Here is a 22,410-nt window from a genome sequence, read left to right as displayed (position 1 = left end):
CACTGCTGCATCGCCCCTGCACCACCCTCCCAACCCTCCGTCCCCCAAATTTCTATCCCTTCCAGTTCTACAACCCTCTGAGGTCTCTGCGCTCCTCCAATTTTGGCCTCTTGAGCATCCACATCCCCAATTTTAATCACTCCACTATTGGCAGCTATGCTTTCAGCTGCCAAGGCCTTAAGCTCTGAAATTCCCTCCCTAAACCTCTCCACTTTTCTCCTTCCTCCTTCAAACCTACCTCTTTATCCAAGCTATTGGTCATCTGTCCTAATAACCTATCTGGCTCAGTGTTAAATATTGCTTGATAATGCTCCTATGAAGCACCTTGGGACGTTTTATTATGTTAAAAGCACTAAATAAATACAAGCGCTGCTGCTGTTGTATTCATTACAGGTTTCTCACTCAGTTTCATGTGAAAGGACTGTCAAAATGTATTTTTCCACAGTCCCTTCAACTGTGATTGTAAACATCTAGAACCACATATCATCTAAATGCATTCTTCTTCTGGCCTCACTGCAATGCCATTGAATCCAAAACTGTCATTCAAATTTGAAAAAAAACTTCAACTTCATTTGAGATGCAAAAGAATGAATTACTTCAATGTAAAGTGTCAGCCGTGACTTAGTTGGTTGACTTGCCTCTGAACAACAATGTTCTGGGTTCAAGTCCCATGCCAGGACTTAAAGACAGAAAGAAAATCAAAGTTGACACTCCAGAGCAGCACTGCGGAAAGACTGCACTGCCAGAGACGTCGTCTTTCGGATGACATATTAAACGGAGGCCTCGTCTGTCCTCTCAGGTGGATGTAAAAATTCGCAGGGCACTATTCTGAAGCACAACAGGGGAGTTATAACCAGTGTCCTGGCCAATATGTATCCTTCAATTAACATTATTCAAAAAACAGATTATCTGGTTATCCCACTGCTGTTTGTGGGAGTTTAATGTGTGCAAATTGGCTGCCATGTTTCCTACATTATAACAGCAAATACACTTCAAAAATACCTCATGGGCTGTAAAGCGCTTTGAAACATCTGATGGCTGTAAAAAGTGCTATATAAATGCAAGTCTTTCTTCTTGCTTTTTATATAGCCCATTATCATGTGAAAATACCTAAAATCTCTTCATATAGTAAATTACTTTTGGAATGCAATGACTATTACATATGCAAATGCAACAAACACTCTGCACCAGTAATGTCCCACAAACACCAGTGGCAGGAATAACCAATTAATCAGTATGTTTCCAGTGCAACAAGGAAGGAGACACGGCGGGATCCGGTTCTGGGAAATGAGGTGGGTCAAGTGATCAAGTGTCAATAGGGAACATTGAGGACAATGATCATAGTATCATAAGGTTTATATTAGCCACGGAAAAGGACAAGGAGCAATCTAGCATAAAAATACTTAATTTGAGGAGTGCCAATTTCCATGGAGTGAGAACAGATCTGTCCCAGGTAAACAGGAATCAAAGATTCGCAGGCAAAACTGTAACGGGACAATGGGCTGCCTTTAAAGAGATGGTTCAGGTACAGTTGAGGTACATTCCCACAAGAGAGAAAAGGCAGGGCAACCAAAGCCAGAACTCCCTGAATGCCAAGAGAGATAGAGAGTAAAATGAAGCAGAAAAAGGGTGCCCATGACACGTCAGATTGATAATACAAGTGAGAACCAGGCTGAAAATAAAAAGCTCAGAGTGGAAGTGAAAAAGGGAATGAGAGCGTAAGAGACTGGCAGCTGACATAAAAGGGAATCCAGAAGTCTTCAGAAAGCATATAAACAGTAAAAAGACAGTAAGAGGAGAGGTGGGGCCAATTAGGGAGCAAAAAGGGGATCGAGGCATGGAGGCAGAGGACATGGCTCAGGTATTAAATGAGTACTTTATACCTGTCTTTACCAAGGAAGAGGATGCTGCCAAAGTAGCAGTGAGAGAGGAGGTAATTGAGACGCGGGATGGGCTAAAAATTGAAAAAGAGGTACTAGAAAAGCTGGCTGGACTTAAAGTTGATAAGTCACCAGGGCTGGATGTGATGCATTTGAGTATGCTAAGGGAAGTAAGAGTGGATGTACTGGCCATAATCTTCCAATCCTCCTCAGAAAAAGGGGAGTGTCAGACGACTGGAGAATTACAAATGTTAAACTCTTGCTCGAGAAAGGGTGCAAGGATAAACCCAGCAACTACAGGCCAGTTTAACCTCGGTAGTGAGAAAGCTTTCAGAAACGATAATCCAGGACAAAATGGTCACTTGGACAAGCGTGGATTAAGGAAAGCCAACACGGAGTTAAAAGCAAATCGTATTTAACTAATTTGCTTGAATTTTTTTGAAAAGGTAACAGAGGGGGTTGATGAGAGTAACGTGATTGGTGTGGTGTATATGGACTTCCAAAAGGTTTCTGATGAGGTGCCACATAATAGACTTGCCAGCAAAATCAAAGCCCATGGAACAAAAGGGACAATGCCAGCATTGATAGAAAGTTGGCTGAGTGGCAGGAAAGAGAGAGAGTTATTTTTCAGACTGGAGGAAGGTATACAGTGGGGTTCGTCCTAGGACCACTGCTTTTCTTTACGTAATAACCTAGACTTGGGTTTGCAGGATACAATTTCAAAATTTGCAGATGACACAAAACTTGGAAGTATTGTTACTATAAGGAGGATGTTGATAGACTTGAAGGAGACATAGATGGGCTGGTGGAATGGGTGAGCATGTGGCAGATGAAATTAATGCACAGAAGTGTGAAGTGATTGATTTGGAAGGAAGAACGAGGAGAGCCAATATAAACTGAAGGATACAATTCTAAAGAGGGTGCAGGAACAGAGAGACCTAGGGTATATGTGCAGAAATTGTTGAAGGTGGCAGGACAGATTGAGAAAGCGGTTAAAGAGACAAAGCGGATCCTGGGCTTTATAAAGAGAGGTATAAGTACAAAAGCAAGAAAGCTATGATGATTTAGCCTAAAATGGAGTATTGTGTCTAATTCTGGGCTGCACATTTTAGGAAGTATATGAAGGCTTTAGAGAGAATGCAGAAAAGATTTAGGAGAGTGATTCCAGGAATGAGGGACTTAGTTACATGGATAGACAGAACAGAAAAAATGAGAAATATGACCAGGAGTAGGCCATTTGGCCCCTCAAGCTTGCTCTGCCATTCAATAAGATCATGGCTGATCTGATCAACGCCTCAACTCCACTTTCCTGCCTGCCCCCACCAATAAACCTGGACTCCATTGTACAGTAAAAAAAATCTGTCGAACTCAGTTTTGAATATATTCAATGAGCCATTCTCCACTGCTCTCCATGGCAGACCCTCACAGAAGAAATTCTTTCTCATTTCCGTCTTAAATGGGAGACCCCTTGTACTGAAACTGTGCCCCTTAGTTCTCAATTCCACCATGAGGGGAAACATCCTCTCAGCATTTACCCTGTCAAGCCCACTCAGAATCTAATATGTAGGGCCCCACCAAATTTACAGCCGTGAAAAATGTGTCACTGAGTGTGAAATCTTTGGTCCTCCAGGAAATAGGCCATTTTGCAATTATTGCGCATTTTATTTATTGGCAAGGCTCACCTCGCTGATTGCTGGGCATGTTGTAAACATGGCGCAATTTAGCAAGGCTCAACTCGTTGATTGGTAAATGAGGAAAGTCTTCTGGTGCAGTTGTGAGGAAAAGCGGTCTCAAGTATTAGCAGACAAGTGAGAATTCCAGAATGAGCAAATGAAAAACAGCCACAACCATTACAGCAGCACAGTGAGCGAAAGAATTTGAAACCAAATTCTGCATGCTGATGGTGGAATACCGTTTTGTACACGCTGCAGTATTTAGTTGGCTCACACCTGGCAGGCAACGGTTCAGCGCCACTTAGAGTCCGAAAGCCAGCAGAAAGACAGCATTCGAAACGGCACTGCTGGAAAACGAACACGCAAACAAAGCAACAATTTCATCTCTTTTCAAAGAGTCGAATGAGAACTCAAAAAACTGTCAGTTGGTTACAATGGAACTTGTAGATGCTTTTGCAAGTGCCAAGATACCATTGGAAAAACTTGATCGCCCAAAGCTGCGGGTATTCATTCAACATAAAGTGCAAAATGGTAGTTGCTTTCCAAGTGCAAATAAACTACAATAGGACTATCTATCGAAGGTTTTTGCCACACATTGTGAGGAGATGAAGTCTCAGGTTAACGCATGCAAGTCTTTTGCAGTTATTTGTGATGAGTCCACTGATGAGCGAAACAACTAAGTACTGCATATTTTGTTTGATTTTATGTCTGGTGACACCAAATATTGTCAATCAGGAAAGCTAACAGTGCTCATAGACTGCGTCCACTTAGAAGGGGTTAATCATACCAGTTTCCCAAGCGATAATCAAAACCGTTTCAAAACGTGATGCAGATTTCAACAAAGTGTCTGCTTTCATTAGTGACAATACATGACAAAATCTTTCAAAACTATGCTCCAAGGTGTAATGCCATCCATATTATATGTAATGCAAACATAATTTCTCTCATCAGTGGGCTATGGAAAAGTGAGTTTGGAAAAGTCAACAAACTGGTCAGCTACATTAGCATCTTCAAATACTGCTCAAGCCGCAAGCTTTGATGCAAGCAACACATTGCAAATGCTGCAGAAATAGCAACTCCCAATTGAAATTGGGGAAAAGAACATTGCTCTCCTCCAGAGTCAGTAATTACACATTGGAATTCTTGGTTTCGGGTAGTACAGTATCATGCAGTTCACCTGAAATACTACTCCAACTTCATCTCCGAAGAGCTCACACTGACACAGAAAACACAGTTTTAAGAGACATTGTAACCCTTCTAAACAATGCTCAGCTTAATGAGGAGGCTCAATTGGTTGTCAAGAATGCTCACGACTGATGAGTTTAATCACTTGGTTTGAATCTTGGCACATCACAATCCACAAAGCTCGCATTAAAGTAATGGACGTACTGTTCTGGGCTGAAGTCGTCAAACGATTAACACTCTGATGACGCTGAATTAAATGCCTGTGCTCAACAGGTGTTGTCTTGCACAGCAAAGAAGCTCAAACAATATTACTGCTATGGGGAAGAGTCAAGCAGCTCAGAGATTTCAACAACCTTCTGCAGCATTCCTTAAAACTGTGCATATCTTTGACCCTGCACAAATGCATCTGTTGATGGTGGATTTAAACTCATTTGATGTGATTCCTGGCTTCAACAAAAACTGTAGGCTGGAGATTCCTGCTTATAAAAGCATTGAAAAAGCAGATTGTACTTTGCCTGTGCTGCAGTTTTAGAACTCTCTGGAATGCGGAAACCCCCACCTTGCAAGGCTAGCATAATGCTGTCTGACAATTCCAATGAACTCTTTGCGGATGAGGAAAGAGCTGCGTCTAAACTCGGACAGGTGTTCACGGTGCATGCTCACATTCAACCAATGACTTCAGTAAGTAAAGAATGTGACCTGTTCATAGTCATCTTTTTACAATAGTTTTTGAGTACACAATGCCATTTGAAACCAGAAACCTTCTTGCTTTTTTTTGTTTTAAATGGATCATTTTCATGGTTTGTTGTGACACCGTGAAATTTACGATTTAAAAATGTGAAATTGTGAAATTCATGATTCTTGAAATGCTGTGACCATAAAATTTGACCATGAATTTGGTAGGGCCCTACTTATACGTTTCAATAAGATTACCTCTCATTCTTCTAAACTCCAATGAGTATAGGCCCAACTTACTCAGCCTTTTTTCATAAGACAACCCCCTTATCCTAGGAATCAACCTAGTGAACCTTCTCTAAACTGCCTCAAATGCAAGTATATCCCTCCTTACACAAGGAGACCAAAACTGTACACAATACTCTAGGTGTGGCCTCACCAACACCCTGTACAGTTAGAGCAAGACTTCTCCACTTGTATACACCATCCTCCTTGCAATAAAAGCCAACATTCTATTTGCTTTCCTAATTACTTGCTGTTCCTGCATACGAACTTGTGATTCATGTACAAGTACATCCAGATCCCTCTGTACTGCACCATTCTGCAGTCTCTCTCCATTTAAATAATATTTTGCTTTTCTAACCTCCTCACCAAAGTGGATCACCTCACATTTTCCCACATTATACTCCATCTGCTAATTTTGCCCACTCACAACCTATCTATATCCTTTTGCAGACGGTCGTCCTCACAACTTGCTTTCCCACCTATCTTTGTATCATCAGCACATTTGGCTACAATATACTCTGTCTCTTCATCCAGGTCATCAATATAGATTGTAAATAATTGAGGCCCAGCGCTGATCCCTGTGACACCTCACTAGTTACAGTTTGTCAACCTGAAAATTTATCCCAACTGGAGAAATTGGGGCTGTTCTCCTTAGAGAAGGAAAGGTTGACAGGAGATCTGATACAAGTGTTTAAGATCATGAGTGGTCTAGAGTGATAGATAAAAACTGTTCCCAGTGGGGAGCGGGTTGAGAACCAGAGGGGACAGATTTCAGCTGACTGGCAAAAGATGCAACGGCAACATGAGGAAAAACTTTTTTTTAAATGCAGCGAGTTGCAAGGATCTGGAATACACTGCCTGAGATTGGCTTTCAAAAGGGAATTGGATAAGCATGTGAACAGAAAAAAAATTGCAGGGCTATAGGGAAAGGACAGGGGAGTGGGACTAACTGCTCTTGCAAAGAGCTGGTAAGGACACGATGTGCCAAATGGCCTCCTTCTGTGCTGTAACCGTTCTATGATTCTACGATCTGTATTTTGCGTTCAAATCCTCTGAAGAAGGAATTTTCCTCCACACAAGATCAGGGGGCAGGTTGTTCAACCTTGCCCGTCTAAGAGCGAAGTCCAAAGTACGGAAAGTCCTCATCAGAGAACTCCTCTTTGCTGACGATGCTGCTTTAACATCTCACACTGAAGAGTGCCTGCAGAGTCTCATCGACAGGTTTGCGGCTGCCTGCAATGAATTTGGCCTAACCATCAGCCTCAAGAAAACGAACATCATGGGGCAGGACGTCAGAAATGCTCCATCCATCAATATTGGCGACCACGCTCTGGAAGTGGTTCAAGAGTTCACCTACCAAGGCTCAACTATCACCAGTAACCTGTCTCTAGATGCAGAAATCAACAAGCGCATGGGTAAGGCTTCCACTGCTATGTCCAGACTGGCCAAGAGAGTGTGGGAAAATGGCGCACTGACACGGAACACAAAAGTCCGAGTGTATCAGGCCTGTGTCCTCAGTACCTTGCTCTACGGCAGCGAGGCCTGGACAACGTATGTCAGCCAAGAGTGACGTCTCAATTCATTCCACCTTCGCTGCCTCCGGAGAATACTTGGCATCAGGTGGCAGGACTATATCTCCAACACAGAAGTCCTTGAAGCGGCCAACACCCCCAGCTTATACACACTACTGAGTCAGCGGCGCTTGAGATGGCTTGGCCATGTGAGCCGCATGGAAGATGGCAGGATCCCCAAAGACACATTGTACAGCGAGCTCACCACTGGTATCAGACCCACCGGCCGTCCATGTCTCCGCTATAAAGACGTCTGCAAATGCGACATGAAATCGTGTGACATTGATCACAAGTCGTGGGAGTCAGTTGCCAGCATTCGCCAGAGCTGGCGGGCAGCCATAAAGACAGGGCTAAATTGTGGTGAGTCGAAGAGACTTAGTAGTTGGCAGGAAAAAAGACAGAGGCGCAAGGGGAGAGCCAACTGTGCAACAGCCCCGACAAACAAATTTCTCTGCAGCACCTGTGGAAATATTAGCAAGAGAAAGGGGTGGTGAAGGCACAGGAGTAGGTGATCTGCCAGCCTTCAGCCAGGTGTACTGTTTGATGACAAAGACCTCAGATCTGGCACCAAGATCATGGTCTACAGGGCCATAGTGTTACCTGCCCTCCTGTATGCGTCGGAAACATGGACACTGTACAGCAGACATCTCAATGCCTTGGAGATATATCACCAGTGGTGCCTCCGCAAGATCCTGCAAATTCAGTGGCAGGACAGGCGCTCCGATATCAGTGTCCTCTCTCAGGCCAACATCCCCAATATTGAGACACTGGTCATAGCTAGTCAGTTTTACCTGCAGGCCACATGGTCCGCATGCTTGACACAAGACTCCCAAAACAAGCTTTCTACTCCGAGCTCCGTAACGGCAAGAGGGTACCAGGAGGGCAGAGGAAACACTACAAGAATGCCCTTAAAGCCTCCCTGAAAAAATGTGACATCTCCACTGATTCATGGGAATCTCTTGCTCGAGACTGCCCAAAATGGAGAAGAAGCATCTGCAAAGGTGCCAGCCAGTTCGAACAATGTCAACATGCCGAGGCAGCACCAAGTGCAACAGCAGAAAAAGCATTCGGAAACTTGAGCATCCCATTCACTTGCCTCACCAAACACCACCTGCGGCAGAGTGTGTGGATCCAGAATTGGACTATTCAGTCACCTAACGACCCACAAGCCTGGAGTGGAAGAAAGGCAGTCCTTTGGGAACGAAGATGACTAAGAAGGACAGACTTTGAAACAACTTTTTTTGACTATTGCAACAATACATTTAGTGAACAGGCAGGTTTCCCAAGTTACATTTCAAATGGTTTCAAAAAAACATAAAACCACCCACTGAAATGAACACATCATTGTTTACTGTTTGCATAAAAACCAATATGGTCTGATAACTAGTAAGAAACCACTAGCATCTCATTAGCAGCTGCATGATGAAAGAGAGAACCAGTCATTTCTTGTTAAATGATTTACATTTCATCAAAGAAGCAATTTTTTTTTTTTACAAAAATGTTTCTTACTCAAACATTCATTGAGTAATACTGCAAGAGTTTCACAGTTCTGTACATGCAACTAAATGTAAAGGAATAGTTTTGGTGAGTTAATGTAACCTCTTTATTTTTCAGGGTATATTCTTCCCTCGTCGTTTCCATGATTCTATGGACCTCATACCATTTGTACCCAGCCGAGTCTCAAGCTTGCACCCAAGCTACTAACATCAACTCCTGAGAAAACATTTTTACACTACAGGAATATAGCCAACAGTATCCACAAGTTGCTCTTCCAACAACTGCATCCCATAGTAAAACAAACCAAAATTCAAAAAATTAATAGCATCAGTGACCTTTTATTCATTCATTCATGGTATGTGGGCATCACGGGCCAGGCCAGCATCTATTGCCCATCCCTAATTGCCCTTGAGAAGGTAGTGGTGAGCTGCCTTCTTGAACCGCTGCAGTCCATTTGGAGTAGGTATACCCACAGTGCTGTTAGGAAGGGAGTTCCAGGATCTTGACCCAGCGACAGTGAAGGAACGGCAATATAGTTCCAAGTCAGGATAGTTTGTGACTTGGAGGCGAACTTGCAGGCGGTGGCATTCTCATGTATTTGCTGCCCTTGTCCTTCTAGTTGGTAGAGGTCGCGGGTTTGGAAGGAGCTGTCTAAGGAGCCTTGGTGCATTGCTGGAGTGCATCTTGTAGATGGTACACACTGCTGCCACTGTGCGTTGGTGGTGGACGGAGTGAATGTTTGTAGATGGGGTGCCAATCAAGCGGACTGCTTTGTCCTGGATGATGTTGAGCTTCTTGTGTTGTTGGAGCTGCACCCATCCAGGCAAGTGGAGAGTATTCCATCACACTCCTGACTTGTGCCTTGTAGATGGTGGACAGGCTTTGGGGAGTCAGGAGGTGAGTTACTCGCCTCAGGATTCCTAGCCTCTGACTTGCTCTTGTAGCCACGGTATTTATATGGCTACTCCAGTTCAGTTTCTGGTCAATGGTAACCCCTAGGATGTTGATAGTGGGGGATTCAGCGATGGTAATGCTGTTGAATGTCAAGGGGAGATGGTTAGATTCTCTCTTGTTGGAGATGGTCATTGCCTGGCACTTGTGCGGTGCGAATGTTACTTGCCACTTATCAGCCCAAGCCTGGATATTGTCCAGGTCTTGCTGCATTTCTACACGGACTGCTTCAGTATCTGAGGAGTCACGAATGGTGCTGAATATTGCGCAATCATCAGCGAGCACCCCACTTCTGACCTTCTGATTGAAGGAAGGTCATTGATGAAGCAGCTGAAGATGGTTGGGCCTAGGACACTACCCTGAGGATCTCCTGCAGCGATGTCCTGGAGCTCAGATGATTGACCTACAACAACCACAACCATCTTCCTTTGCGCTAGGTATGACTCCAACCAGCGGAGGGTTTTCCCCGATTCCCATTGACCTCAGTTTTGCTTGGGCTCCTTGATGCCATACTTGGTCAAATGCTGCCTTGATGTCAAGGGCAGTCACTCTCACCTCACCTCTTGAGTTCAGCTCTTTTGTCCATGTTTGAACCAAGGCTGTAATGAGGGCAGGAGTGGAGTGGCCCTGGCGGAACCCAAACCGAGCAGGTTATTGCTAAGCAAGTGCCGCTTGATGGCACTGTTGATGACACCTTCCATCACTTTACTGATGATTGAGAGTAGGCTGATGGGGCGGTAATTGGCCGGGTTGGACTTGTCCTGCTTTTTGTGTACAGGACATACCTGGGCAATTTTCCACATTGCAGGGTAGATGCCAATGTTGTAGCTGTACTGGAACAGCTTGGCTAGGGGCGCGGCAAGTTCTGGAGCACAGGTATTCAGTACTATTGCCAGAATATTGTCAGGGCCCATAGCTTTTGCAGTATCCAGTGCCTTCTGTCGTTTCTTGATATCACGCGGAGTGAATCGAATTGGCTGAAATCTGGCATCTGTGATGCTGGGGACTTCAGGAGGAGGCCGAGATGGATCATTAACTCGGCACTTCTGGCTGAAGATTGTTGCAAATGCTTCAGCCTTATCTTTTGCACTGATGTGCTGGGCTCCCCCATCATTGAGGATGGGGATATTTGTGGAGCCACCTCCTCCAGTTAGTTGTTTAATTGTCCACCACCATTCACGGCTGGATGTGGCAGGACTGGAGCTTAGATCTGATCCATTGGTTATGGGATCGCTTAGCTCTGTCAACCGCATGCTGCTTACGCAGTTTGGCATGCAAGTAGTCCTGGGTTGTTGCTTCTCCAGGTGGACACCTCATTTTGAGGTATGCCTGGTGCTGCTCTTGGCATGCCCTCCTGCACCCTTCATTGAACCAGGGTTGGTCTCCTGGCTTGATGGTAATGGTAGAGTGGGGGATATGCCGGGCCATGAGGTTACAGATTGTGGTTGAGTACAATTCTGCTGCTGCTGATGGCCCACAGCGCCTCATGGATGCCCAGTTTTGCATTGCTAGATCTGCTCGAAATCTATCCCATTTAGCACGGTGATAGTGCCGCACAACACGATGGACAGTATCCTCAAAGTGAAGGCAGGGCTTCGTCTCCACAAGTACTGTGCGGTGGTCACTCCTACCAATACTGTCATGGACAGAAGCATCTGCGGCAGGCAGATTGGTGAGATCGAGGTCAAGTATGTTTTTCCCTCGTGTTGGTTCCCCCACCTCCTGCCGCAGACCCAGTCTAGCAGCGATGTCCTTTAGGACTCGGCCAGCTCGGTCAGTAGTGGTGCTACCGAGCCACTCTTGGTGATGGACATTGAAGTCCCCCACCCAGAGTACATTTTGTGCCCTTGCTACCCTCAGTGCTTCCTCCAAGTGATGTTCAACATGGAGGAGTACTGAGTCATCAGCTGAGGGAGGGCAGTAGGTGGTAATCAGTAGGAGGTTACCTTGCCCATGTTTGACCTGATGCCATGAGACTTCATGGGGTCCGGAGCTGATATTGAGGACTCAGAGGGCAACTCCCTCCCTACTGTATACCACTGTGCCACACCTCTGGTGGGTCTGTCCTGCCGGTGGGACAGGACATACCCGGGGATGGTGATGGCAGTGTCTGGGACATTGTCTGTAAGGTATGATTCCGTGAGTATGACTATCTCAGGCTGTTGCTTCACTAGTCTGTGGGACAGCTCTCCCAACTTTGGCACAAGCCCCCAGATGTTAGTAAGGAGGACTTTGCAGGGTCGACAGGGCTGAGTTTGCTGTTGTCGTTTTTGGTGCCTCGGTCGATGCCGGGCGGTCCGTCCGGTTTCATTCCTTTTTACTGACTTTGTAGTGGTTAGGTACAACTGAGTGGCTTGCTAGGCCATTTCAGAGAGCATGTAAAAGTTAACCACATTGCTGTGGGTCTGGAGTTACATGTCGGCCAGACCAGGTAAGGACATTAGTGAACCAGATGGGTTTTTACAACAATCGACAATGGTTTCATGGCCATCATTAGACTAGCTTTTAATTCCAGATTTATTAATTAATTCAAATTCCACCTTCTGCTGTGGTGAGATTCGAACCCATGTCCCCAGAGAAATACCCTGGGTCTCTGGGTTACTAGTCCAGTGATAATACCACTACGCCACCGCCTACCCCTAAAATATTGGCTATGAATCTGTTACAAGTTCAATAAAGTGTATGCAAAGTCAGCCCCAAAATTTGCATTCTGGTTCTCCATATTCTACAGCAGAGCACAGCACATCTGCAAAGACCAGCTGCTGACACTCATGTAAAAGTTACACATGGATGTCATGTTTCTGAAACAAGAACAAAAGTCTGGTAAAGTGCGAAAGGAGCTAGAAGTACTCAAAACTGGCAACTCTTCAAATACTTCTCCCAAGAAAAAGCCATTCCCTTCATGCTCCATGTCCAGTTCCAGCACCCATTCAATCATTCAACTGCTGAGAAAAGATTCAAAGGTTCAACGTAGCTTCTCCTAGGAACCACTCTACCCCCTCCCAAAAATAGCACATCAAAAAACTTTAAACCAGATATCCCCAACCGGCTGTCCTTTATAGCTATGCACCTGAAAAACCAGCATGTTCCCTATAATTATCCCTATAACCCACAGTCCCATTCCGAACCAGTTATCCATTTAGCTTTACAAGCCCGAGAGGTGATCCAGAGTTGCAGGACCCCCAGAACACCATGCTACCAGCTTGGGACAGAACACTGTGGCTTCCCAACGTTGTGTGGCCCCAGACTGACATCCCAGTTAGTCTCAATTCACAACCTCCGTTATTTCTAAAATACCCCCTCTAAAATGCACCTCGGCAATCCCCAACAATGAAGCTATCGAGGATCCAAACAGGGAGAAAGGCCTGACCCTTCAAGGCCTCCGCGATTCACAAACCTAATGTTGTTTAAAAAAATAAAAATCAAACAAATTTCTTCTGATTATACCCGAATGAGTGCGGTATTTTACACAAACTGTGCCCTGAGACTTTCCTATTTTAATAAGGTGGCTTTAATAAAAGACCAGTCTGTCCACATATTAAATTTACATCCTGGACTTATACAGACCATTTTCATCTGTGATCAGCCTTACCTCAAGTTTCCACCCATTTCCCAACTGAATCAAGATTCAGTCCATTTGTTACATGATTCTGTCAAAGAAATTAACATTTCATAAATCACTAACTCAGACTTGCGTTTAAAATTTCCTTTGTTCATAATCATAACTTATCCATAATGCCACTAGACATTGAGCTTCTCCCAGTTCTGATGAAAGGTCATCAACTTGAAACATTAACTGTTTTTCTTTCCACATATGCTGCCAGACTTGCTGAGTATTTCATCGGAACATAGCAGCAGGAGCAGGCCATTCAGCCCATCGAGCCTGCTCTGCCATTCAATACAATCATGGTCGATCATCCACTTCAATGCCTTTTTCCCACACTAACCCCATATCCATTTATGTCATTGGTATTTAGAAATCTGTCAATCTCTACTTTAAACATACTCAATGACTGAGCTTCCACAGCCCTCTGGGGTGGAGAATTCCAAAGATTCACAACCCTCTGAGTAAAGAAATTTCTCCTCTTCTCTGTCCTAAGTGGCTTCCCCCTTATTGTGAAATTGTGTTCTGGACTCCAATCAGGGGAAAACATCTTACCTGCATCTACCATGTCTATCCCTTTAAGTTTTTTGTATGCTTCAATGAAATCATCTCTCATTCATCGAAACTCTAGAGAATACAGGGCCAGTTTCCCCAATCTCTCTTCATTGGACAGTTCTGCCATCCTGGGAACAAGTCTGGTAAACCTTTGTTGCACTCCCTCTGTGACAACAATATCCTTCCTAAAGGCAAGGAGAACAAAACTGCACACAGTACTCCAGATGCGGTCTAAACAAGGTTCTATACAATTGAAACAAGACTTTGCTACTCCTGTACTCAAATCCTCTTGCGATAGAGGCTAAAATACCATCAGCCTTCTTAATTGCTTGCTGCACCTGCATGTTAGCTTTCAGCGACTTATTGATGAGGCCACCCAGGTCCCTTTGTACATCTACATTTTCTAATCTCTTACTATTTAAGAAATACTCTGCACATTTATTCCTCCTATCCAAAATGGATAACCTCACATATTTCCACATTATATTCCATTTGCCACATTCTTGCCCACTCACTAAGTCTGTCCAAAATCCCTTGAAGCCACTTTGCAACTTCCTCACACACATTCCCACCTAGTTTTGTGTCATCTACGAACTTGGAAATACAACATTTGGTCCCCACATCCAAATCATTGATATATATTGTGAACAACTGGGGCCTAAGTACTGATCCATGCAGTACCCCACTAGTCACAGCCTGCCAACGCGAGAATGACCCGCTTATTCCTACTCTGTTTTCTGCCTGTTAACCAATCCTTAATCTATGCCAGTATATTACCTCCTATCCCATGTGCTTTAAATGTGCTAATCAACCTCCTGTGGGGGACTTTATCAAAAGCCTTTTGAAAATCCAAGTGTACTAGGTCCACCGAATCCCCTTTATGTTAGTAACATCCTCAAAAAAACTCCAACAGGTTCGTCAAACATGATTTCCCATTCATAAATCCATGTTGACGATGCCCAATCAGATTAGTATTATCCAGGTGTCCATTTATCACATCCTTTAGAATAGATTCCAGCATTTTCCCTACTACTGATGTAAGGCTAACAAGTCTGTAGTTCCCGGTTTTCTCTCTCCCTCCCTTCTTAAATAGTGGGGTGACATTTGCTACCTTCCAATCTGCAGGAACCATTCCAGAATCTAAAGAATTTTGGAAGGTCATCCAATATCTCCATAGCTACCTGTTTCAACACTCTGGGATGTAGAATATCAGGTCCTGTGGGCTCATCAGCCTTCAGCCCCATTAATTTCTCCAATACAACTTCTTACTAAATTAATTTCCTTCAATTCCTCATTCCCCCTAGTCCCTTGGATCTCTAATTCTGGGAGATTTCTTGTATCTTCCTCAGTGAAGACAGACAAAAAGCAATCATTTAACTTCTCTGCCATTTCTCTATTCTCCATTATAAATTCTCCTGACTCTGCCTGTAATGGAGCCACATTTGTCTTAGCCAAACATTTCCTTTTTACATACCTACAGAAGCTTTTACAGTCCGTTTTTATGCTCTTTGCTAGATTACAATTTACATTCTATCTCCCTTTCTTTATTGGTCCTCCTTTGCTGTATTCCAAAATCCTCCCAATCCTCAGGATTACTACTATTTCTGGCAACTTTATAGGCCTTTTCTTTTAATCTTATACAATCCTTAACTTAGTTAGCCACGTTTGACTGCCTTTATTTTTGGGGATTCTGTGCCTTGAAGGAATGTATAGTTGCTATAAACTATGTAATAATTCTTTGAAGACTATCCATTGTCTATGCACTGTCATTCCTTTTAATGTATTTTCCCAATCCACCTCAGCCAATTTGCCCCTCATACCTTCATAATTTCCTTTGTTCAAATTTAACACACTGGCTTCAGATTGAACTACCTCACTTTCAAACACAATGTAAAATCTATTATGGTCACTCATCCCTAAAGGTTCTTTTACAACAGGATTATTAATTAGCCCTTTCTCATTACATAATACTAGATCTAAAATAGCCTGTTCTTTAGGTGGTTCCTCAACATACTGCTCTGGAAAACCATCCCTAACACACTCCAGAAAAACGTCCTCCACAGCACTAGTGCTCATTAGGTTTACCCAGTCTATGTGCAGATTGAAGTCACCCATAATTACTGTATTACCATGCTGCATGCTTCTCTAATTTCCTGATTAATGCCAAGCCCCACACTACCACTACTGTTTGGTGGCCTATAAACAACAACTACCAATGTTTTCTGCCCCTTGCTGTTTCTTAGCAAGGTCCTCCCTTACTAATGCACTGATTCCATCCCTTATCATCAGTGCAACGTCACCTCCTTTTCCTTTTTGCTTGTACTTCCTAAATGTCGAATATCCCTGAATATTCAGTTCCCAGACTTGGTCACCCTGTAGCCACATTTCCCTAATGGCAATTAGATCATACCCATTTACCTCAATTTGTGCCTTTAAATCATCTGCCTTGTTGTAGAATGCCCTTAACCTTTCCTGCAGTTTCTGTTGTGATAAATACTTTACTCTTACCCATAAAATAAAAATACACGTCCTCAAAATTTAATGTACACAAAAAGACAGTTCACTGTCATTTAGTCAGCTGGGACGAGAATGCTCTATTCAAGTAAACGTACAGAATCCCATGGCACAATTCAATAGTAGCGGGGAGCTCTCCCTGTAAGATTTAAGTCCTTGTTTGAATCTGGGCAAGGGAGAGAGTAGATGCAAAAATATCAGAAAAAAATCTAGAAATTCTTTCATGTGGAAAACAAGAGTCACAAAACCCAGAGAGAACCAGGTACAAGCATTATTTGTGATGTAAAGCATCATATGATCATGGCGTCTGGCTTTATAAAACAGGCTGGCAGGAAACATCAGAATTTAAATTCGCAACAGCAGATATTGGTGTTCCACAGATATTGGTGTTAGAACCTTTGCTCTTCACTATTTTCATTAATGACCCGAGATGTGTGTGTTGAAGAATGATATGCAAATTTGTGGATAAAACCAAGCTATGTGAGGATTATAGAGGATGCTCAACTACTGCAAGCAGCTCTCAATATGTAGGGGCAATGTGCCAGCATTTGACAATTTATGTTTAACTTAGAAAGGTGCAGTGCTATGCACAAAGACAGGCCTATTGCTAAATATGCATAAGCCCTACATCAAACAGAATTCAAACCAGTGGTGAAAGCAAAAGATCCGGGGGTTATGGTGCATCACCCGTGAACGGTTCATGAAGCCTATGAAGCCTATGAAGTCATAGCTAAAGCAAATAATGTTCTATGTTCTCTTCACAGGACAATTCACAATACCATTGTTCTTGTACAAGACCCTGGTTAGGTCTGTTAGAATAATTTCCACTTTTGGTCTCCTCACATATTGAGGCTTTGGAAAGGGTGAAAAGGAGGGCCCCACGATTGCTTTCTGGTTGAAAACCTTTAACTACCGAGACAGGGTCAAAGAACTGGGTCTTTATACTTTGAAGAAATGCAGACTGGGGGTGAGGACCAGGAGGGTCATGTTGCAGGTTATACAAGACAGAACTAGGTTGGATGTTAGTTGGTTATTCCTTTCCCAGAATATAGAAGACCTGTGGAACAGGTTGCCAGTTCATTAAGGAAAGCAGTGAATCTGCATTCATTCCAAGAGAGAGGTGAACCTGTTTCTGACTGGGGCAGAAATCCCCTCATACTCAAAGTAAGAACCCTGTAACATAAATTAGGGTCAATGTGGACTCCTGGAGTTTTGATTTCCTAAAGGAGTCAGAGAGGAATTTTCCAGGTCTCCCCCCTCCCCCCACAATTAGCCTGAGATTTTATCTGGTTTTTCACCTCTCCCAGTGGGTGGGGAATGTATGTACTGTGATGCCTAAGACATCACAACTATATGCGACAGGCTGGATTGACCAATTTTAGTCTCCAAAAATGAAAAAAATATCTGCAGGACTTCTAATTTACTCAAACAGTTAACAAAAGAATATTTAAACTCCCCAATGCAGCAACACTACCCCTTCGACAAAAATTATTTTAGTGAGAAGTGTTATGAATTATCTGATGTGACTAGTCAAGTAATTTTACATACCACCTGCCATTACTCCATAATTTACAATTTGATAGCCTGTCATTCATTATACAAAGATTATTTGAATTGGTTTTTATGTTATAACTGCTTCCTTAAGTCATACTTACAACGTTAAAACATAATTTTACTAGGGAATTATGCCTTCAGTGTGATCATTTTATATCAGTTGACATTAATTTGTCCCTGTAAATGTTCAAGCAGTTTTGCACCATAAAGTGAACAGCCCCATAACATAACCTAAATTAATACAAATTTCTTACAAATTTGCTTTTAGTCAACATAACTTTCTCACATATATCATTTTAAATCTACCCAAAACGTTGGCATAGTTTTCTGTATTTTTATTATCCTTTTTGTCAGAAATTCGAATTTAGGAAGTTCAATGCCACAGATTTTTACTGTCTATCAATAAACCTTTTCTTAATTAAGCAATACATATCTAAATGTTGATGCCATTGAGGAGTTGGCTTCAATGATTCTAGAGTCTAACTGTGAGAAAGTCAAACAAGCAGCAGCACTTCTCATAACTAGAATTCTTCAACTTACTCTGTTGTTGTTGAATCAATATGCACAACTTATATTTATATTGCGCCTTTAACATAATGAAACATCACAACAGACTTTACAGGAGCATTATAAAACAAATATGACATCGAGCCACAAAAGGAGATATTAGGTCAGAGGATCAAAAGCTTGGCCAAAGAGGTAGGTTTTAAGGAGTGTTTTGAAGGAGGAAAGCAAGGTGGAAAGATGAAGGGAGGGTATTCCAAAGCTTGGGGCCTAGGAAACTGAAGGCTCGATGACCAATGGTGGAGTGATGAACATCAGGGATGCACAAGAGGCCAGAATTAGAGCAGTGCAGATATCTTGGAGGGTTGTGGGGCTGGAGGAGATTTCAAAGATAGGGAAAGGTGAGGCCTCGGAGGGATTTGAAAACAAGGATGAGAAGTTTAAAACCAAGACATTGCTTGACCGGGAGCCAATGCACACAAGAACTAGGAGCAGAAGTAGACCATATGGCCCAATGAGCCTGCTCCGCCATTCAATACAATCATTGCTGATCTTGGGCTTCATTTCCACTTTGCTGCCCACTCGCCATATCCATCGATTCCCTGCGAGACCAAAAATCTATCTATTCCAGCCTTAAATGCATTCAATGATGGAGCATCCACAACCATCTGCAGTAGAGAATTCCAAATATTCACAACCCTTTGAGTGTAGTAATTTCTCCTCATCTCAGTCCTGAATGATTGGCCCCTTCTCCTGAGACTCTGTCCCCATATTCTAGATTCCCAGGCCAGTGGAAACAATCTCTCAGCTTCTACCCTATAAAGCCCTTTCAGAATCTTGTACGACTCAATTAGATCACCTCTCATTCTTCTAAACTCCAGGGAATATAGGCCCAATTTACTCACCCGCTCATCGTAGGACAACCCCCTCATCCCAGGGACCAATTTAGTAAATCTTCGCTGCACTGTGTCCAATGCAAGTATATTGTTTCTTAAATGTGGAGACCAAAACTCCACACGGTATTCTAGGTGCAGTCTCACCAAAGCCCTGTACAATTTTAGTAAGACTTCTTTATTCCTGTACTCCAATCCACTTGCAATAAAGGCCAAGATGCCGTTTGCCTTCCTAATTGCCTGCTGCATGTTAACTTTGTGAGTTCCTTGTACGAGTACCCGCAAGTCTCTCTGAACATCAATTGTAGGTCAGTGAGCTCGGGGGACTTGATGTGAATTAAGATACGGGCAGCAGAGTTCTGGATGACCTCAAGTTTAGAGAGAGTAGAATGTGGGAGACCAGCCAGGAGTGCTTTGGAATAGTCAAATCTAGAGATAACGAAGGCATGAATGAGCTTCAGCTGCCTTTACAGTATCATACTTAATAAAAAACTGACTTTTTAAAAGTTACAAAAATGGGAAATTTGAAATCTTTATTAAAAAAATCACTCCACCCCACCACAGTAATAACTAAATACCAGTTATTTTGATTATCCAAAAGCACTATGTTCTTTAAACAGAATTTGCCCTACAGAATAAAGACTTGGCACAAAGTATTTCCTTTTTCTGATGCACAATCCCAATTTACCTATTGCAATTTCTAATCCTAACTTCCGGACACTGGCCCATTACAGCTCAATGTTGCACTGCCTTACAACTATCATTGAACAGTGACAGCACTATCACTAAGGAGTATGGAAACAACATAAATAGTGACCCTTAAGAAATTTTAGACAGTTCTCAAGCGCTGTACTTCAGGAAAGATGTGAGGGCACTGGGGGAGTACAGAAAAGATTCACGAGAATGGTTCTAGGGATGAGGAATTTCAGTTATGAAGATAGATTGGAGAAGTTAGGACTGTTTTCCTTGAAGAGAAGGCTGAGAGGTGATTTGATAGAGGTATTCTAAATCATGAGGGGTTTGTACAGAGTAGAGAGAGAGAAACTACTCCCATTCGAGAACGAGAGGGCACAGATTTAAAGTATTCGGTAAGAGAAACAAGAGTGACAGGAAGAAAAACTTCTTCACGCAGCGAGTGGTTAAGGTCTGGAATGCGCTGCCTGAGAACGTAGTGGCGGCAGGTTCAATTGAAGCATTCAAAAGGGAATTGGACAGTTATATGAAAAGGAAGAATGTGCAGGGTTATAGGAAGGCAGGGGAATGGGACTAAGGGAATTGCTTTCAGAGAGCCAGTGCAGACACGATGGGCCGAATGGCCTCCTTCTGCACTATAACAATTCCGAGATTCTGTGAAATCAGATTTTGGAAAATCAACCAATTCATTACTAAACAAAACTCAGTTACAAAAACTAATACAATCCTCTAGCACCAACATATACTGCAAGGTACACTTAACAAGAAAAATCATCCAGAAAATGTCACTTCTTGATCAGAACAGATCTAAAAAAAAATGAACTAGTCTTTCTCTTCGCCTTAACTAACTTCAAACTTCTAGCTGTGAACAAACCACATATGGAAGCAATACACTTCTGTATATGTTAGTGACACGTCATGGGGAAGTGACAGGACCACAACGACTCACCTGAGTTGGCGTTTCTCCTCTTTCTCCATCGCCCCCACCATCTCCAGCCCAAGGCAGGACACAGTCAGCAGCAACATCCACCTCAGCAAGGCAGAGGATGGGAACCTCTCTCTACCACCTTCGACACCACTCATCGGACCGGCTCTCACCCAGACACACACTGAGAGCAGAAACACTACAAGAACATCCCATTCACTCACACATACACACTGGCAACTACTGAAAAATCACCAGCTCCCAATCCCACCTCTTCCTGGTAGCCGCCATCTTTTGATGACGCTATACAACTGACGTTGACAACCTCACAGTCCCCGCCTCCTCAGCCATCAGATATCGGCCGCTGATTGGCTCAGAGCAGCAGGGAGACGTCACGTCCGCGGCACTCCTGTATGGTCCTCCGCCGCTGCCAATCATGCCGGCGTTCCCGCCGTTCGGCAGCGCTAATTGGCTGCGACTCTGAACAGTGGCTCGTCATCAAGAGGGTGGAACTGTCAATCATCGCAGCAGCTCCAGATTCCTGAGGGTCAGGTCCAGTGACAGCCAACACCGGGTAAAAGGCACAGCTCAAAGGCATTTCTGATTGACAAGAGTGACATATATTGTAAACCAGTTTAAACATAATGAATTAAAACAGAAAATGCTGGAAATACTCAGCAAATCTGGTAGCGTTTGTGCAAAGAGAAACAGAGTTAACCCTGGTCAGAGATGGGACTACTTTGACATGTAGCAGTTTTTAAGTAAGGCACGTTAAGGAAAGGGATGGTTACGAGCACCCTTCCAAATCCTTCTTCCCCTTCACTTTCCTCTGACCCAATTACTTCTTCCAATCTCATAAAGCGTGGCTACCCCACCCAAACTTGACCAGACCCGATGACGCATCGGGGTCGGATTGGATCTCTCTTCCGGGTCCAGTATTCGGGATCGGGCTGCCTTGCTCCGGGAAGTAATCTTCAAATGAACATTCAGGGCGTCAAGGCAGGAAACGTGTAGTCCGGACTCCGCACTCTGCAGTAAAGCCTGGCAACCCAACCAAACCCAGCTACATGTGTCGGGTTCGGGTCGGACATTTAAAAACATTATAGGACTCGGGCCTGGGTTGAGTTCGGGTTAGCTGTTGTCAGTTTGGGCCCGGGTCAGGTTTTAATTTTATACCCGTGCCAGGCTTTACAATCTCACCCCCTGCTGTGCTTTCATGATACCCTCCGACCTTTTCTCCTCTGACCCTGAATGATCTGGCCTCAGCTTCATTCCTCTTACTCCCACACCTCAATAAGTTTCGAGCTTGGCACAAGGTTGATCTCTTCTTCCGTCACATCTTCCATTTTTTCTTTCCTCCAACCCTCCCCCACCCCTCCATGCCTCGCTTAAAAACTGTTACATTTCTAAGTATTCCCAGTTCTGACAAAGGTTCATCAAACTGAAACGTT

At 43.5% G+C, this 22,410-nt stretch overlaps 1 protein-coding gene across 1 annotated transcript in view; it reads right to left on the bottom strand.

The window, feature by feature from the left end:
* The window catches only part of edem3 (ER degradation enhancer, mannosidase alpha-like 3), a 79,139-nt gene extending 57,861 nt beyond the window's left edge, over nucleotides 1–21,278 (bottom strand). Inside the window, exon 1 of the mRNA XM_068037436.1 lies at nucleotides 20,984–21,278. Within this exon, the coding sequence (XP_067893537.1) occupies nucleotides 20,984–21,117 (134 nt within the window). The 5' untranslated portion in view covers nucleotides 21,118–21,278. The remainder of the gene's footprint in view (nucleotides 1–20,983) is intronic.
* Between the last annotated feature and the right edge of the window lie 1,132 nt (nucleotides 21,279–22,410).

This window comes from Heterodontus francisci, chromosome 8, assembly GCF_036365525.1.
Source record: "Heterodontus francisci isolate sHetFra1 chromosome 8, sHetFra1.hap1, whole genome shotgun sequence".
Classification (NCBI taxonomy): Eukaryota; Metazoa; Chordata; class Chondrichthyes; order Heterodontiformes; family Heterodontidae; genus Heterodontus; species Heterodontus francisci.
The sequence above is the reverse complement of the archived record's forward strand: the minus strand, read 5'-3'. Positions and strand labels throughout refer to the sequence as shown.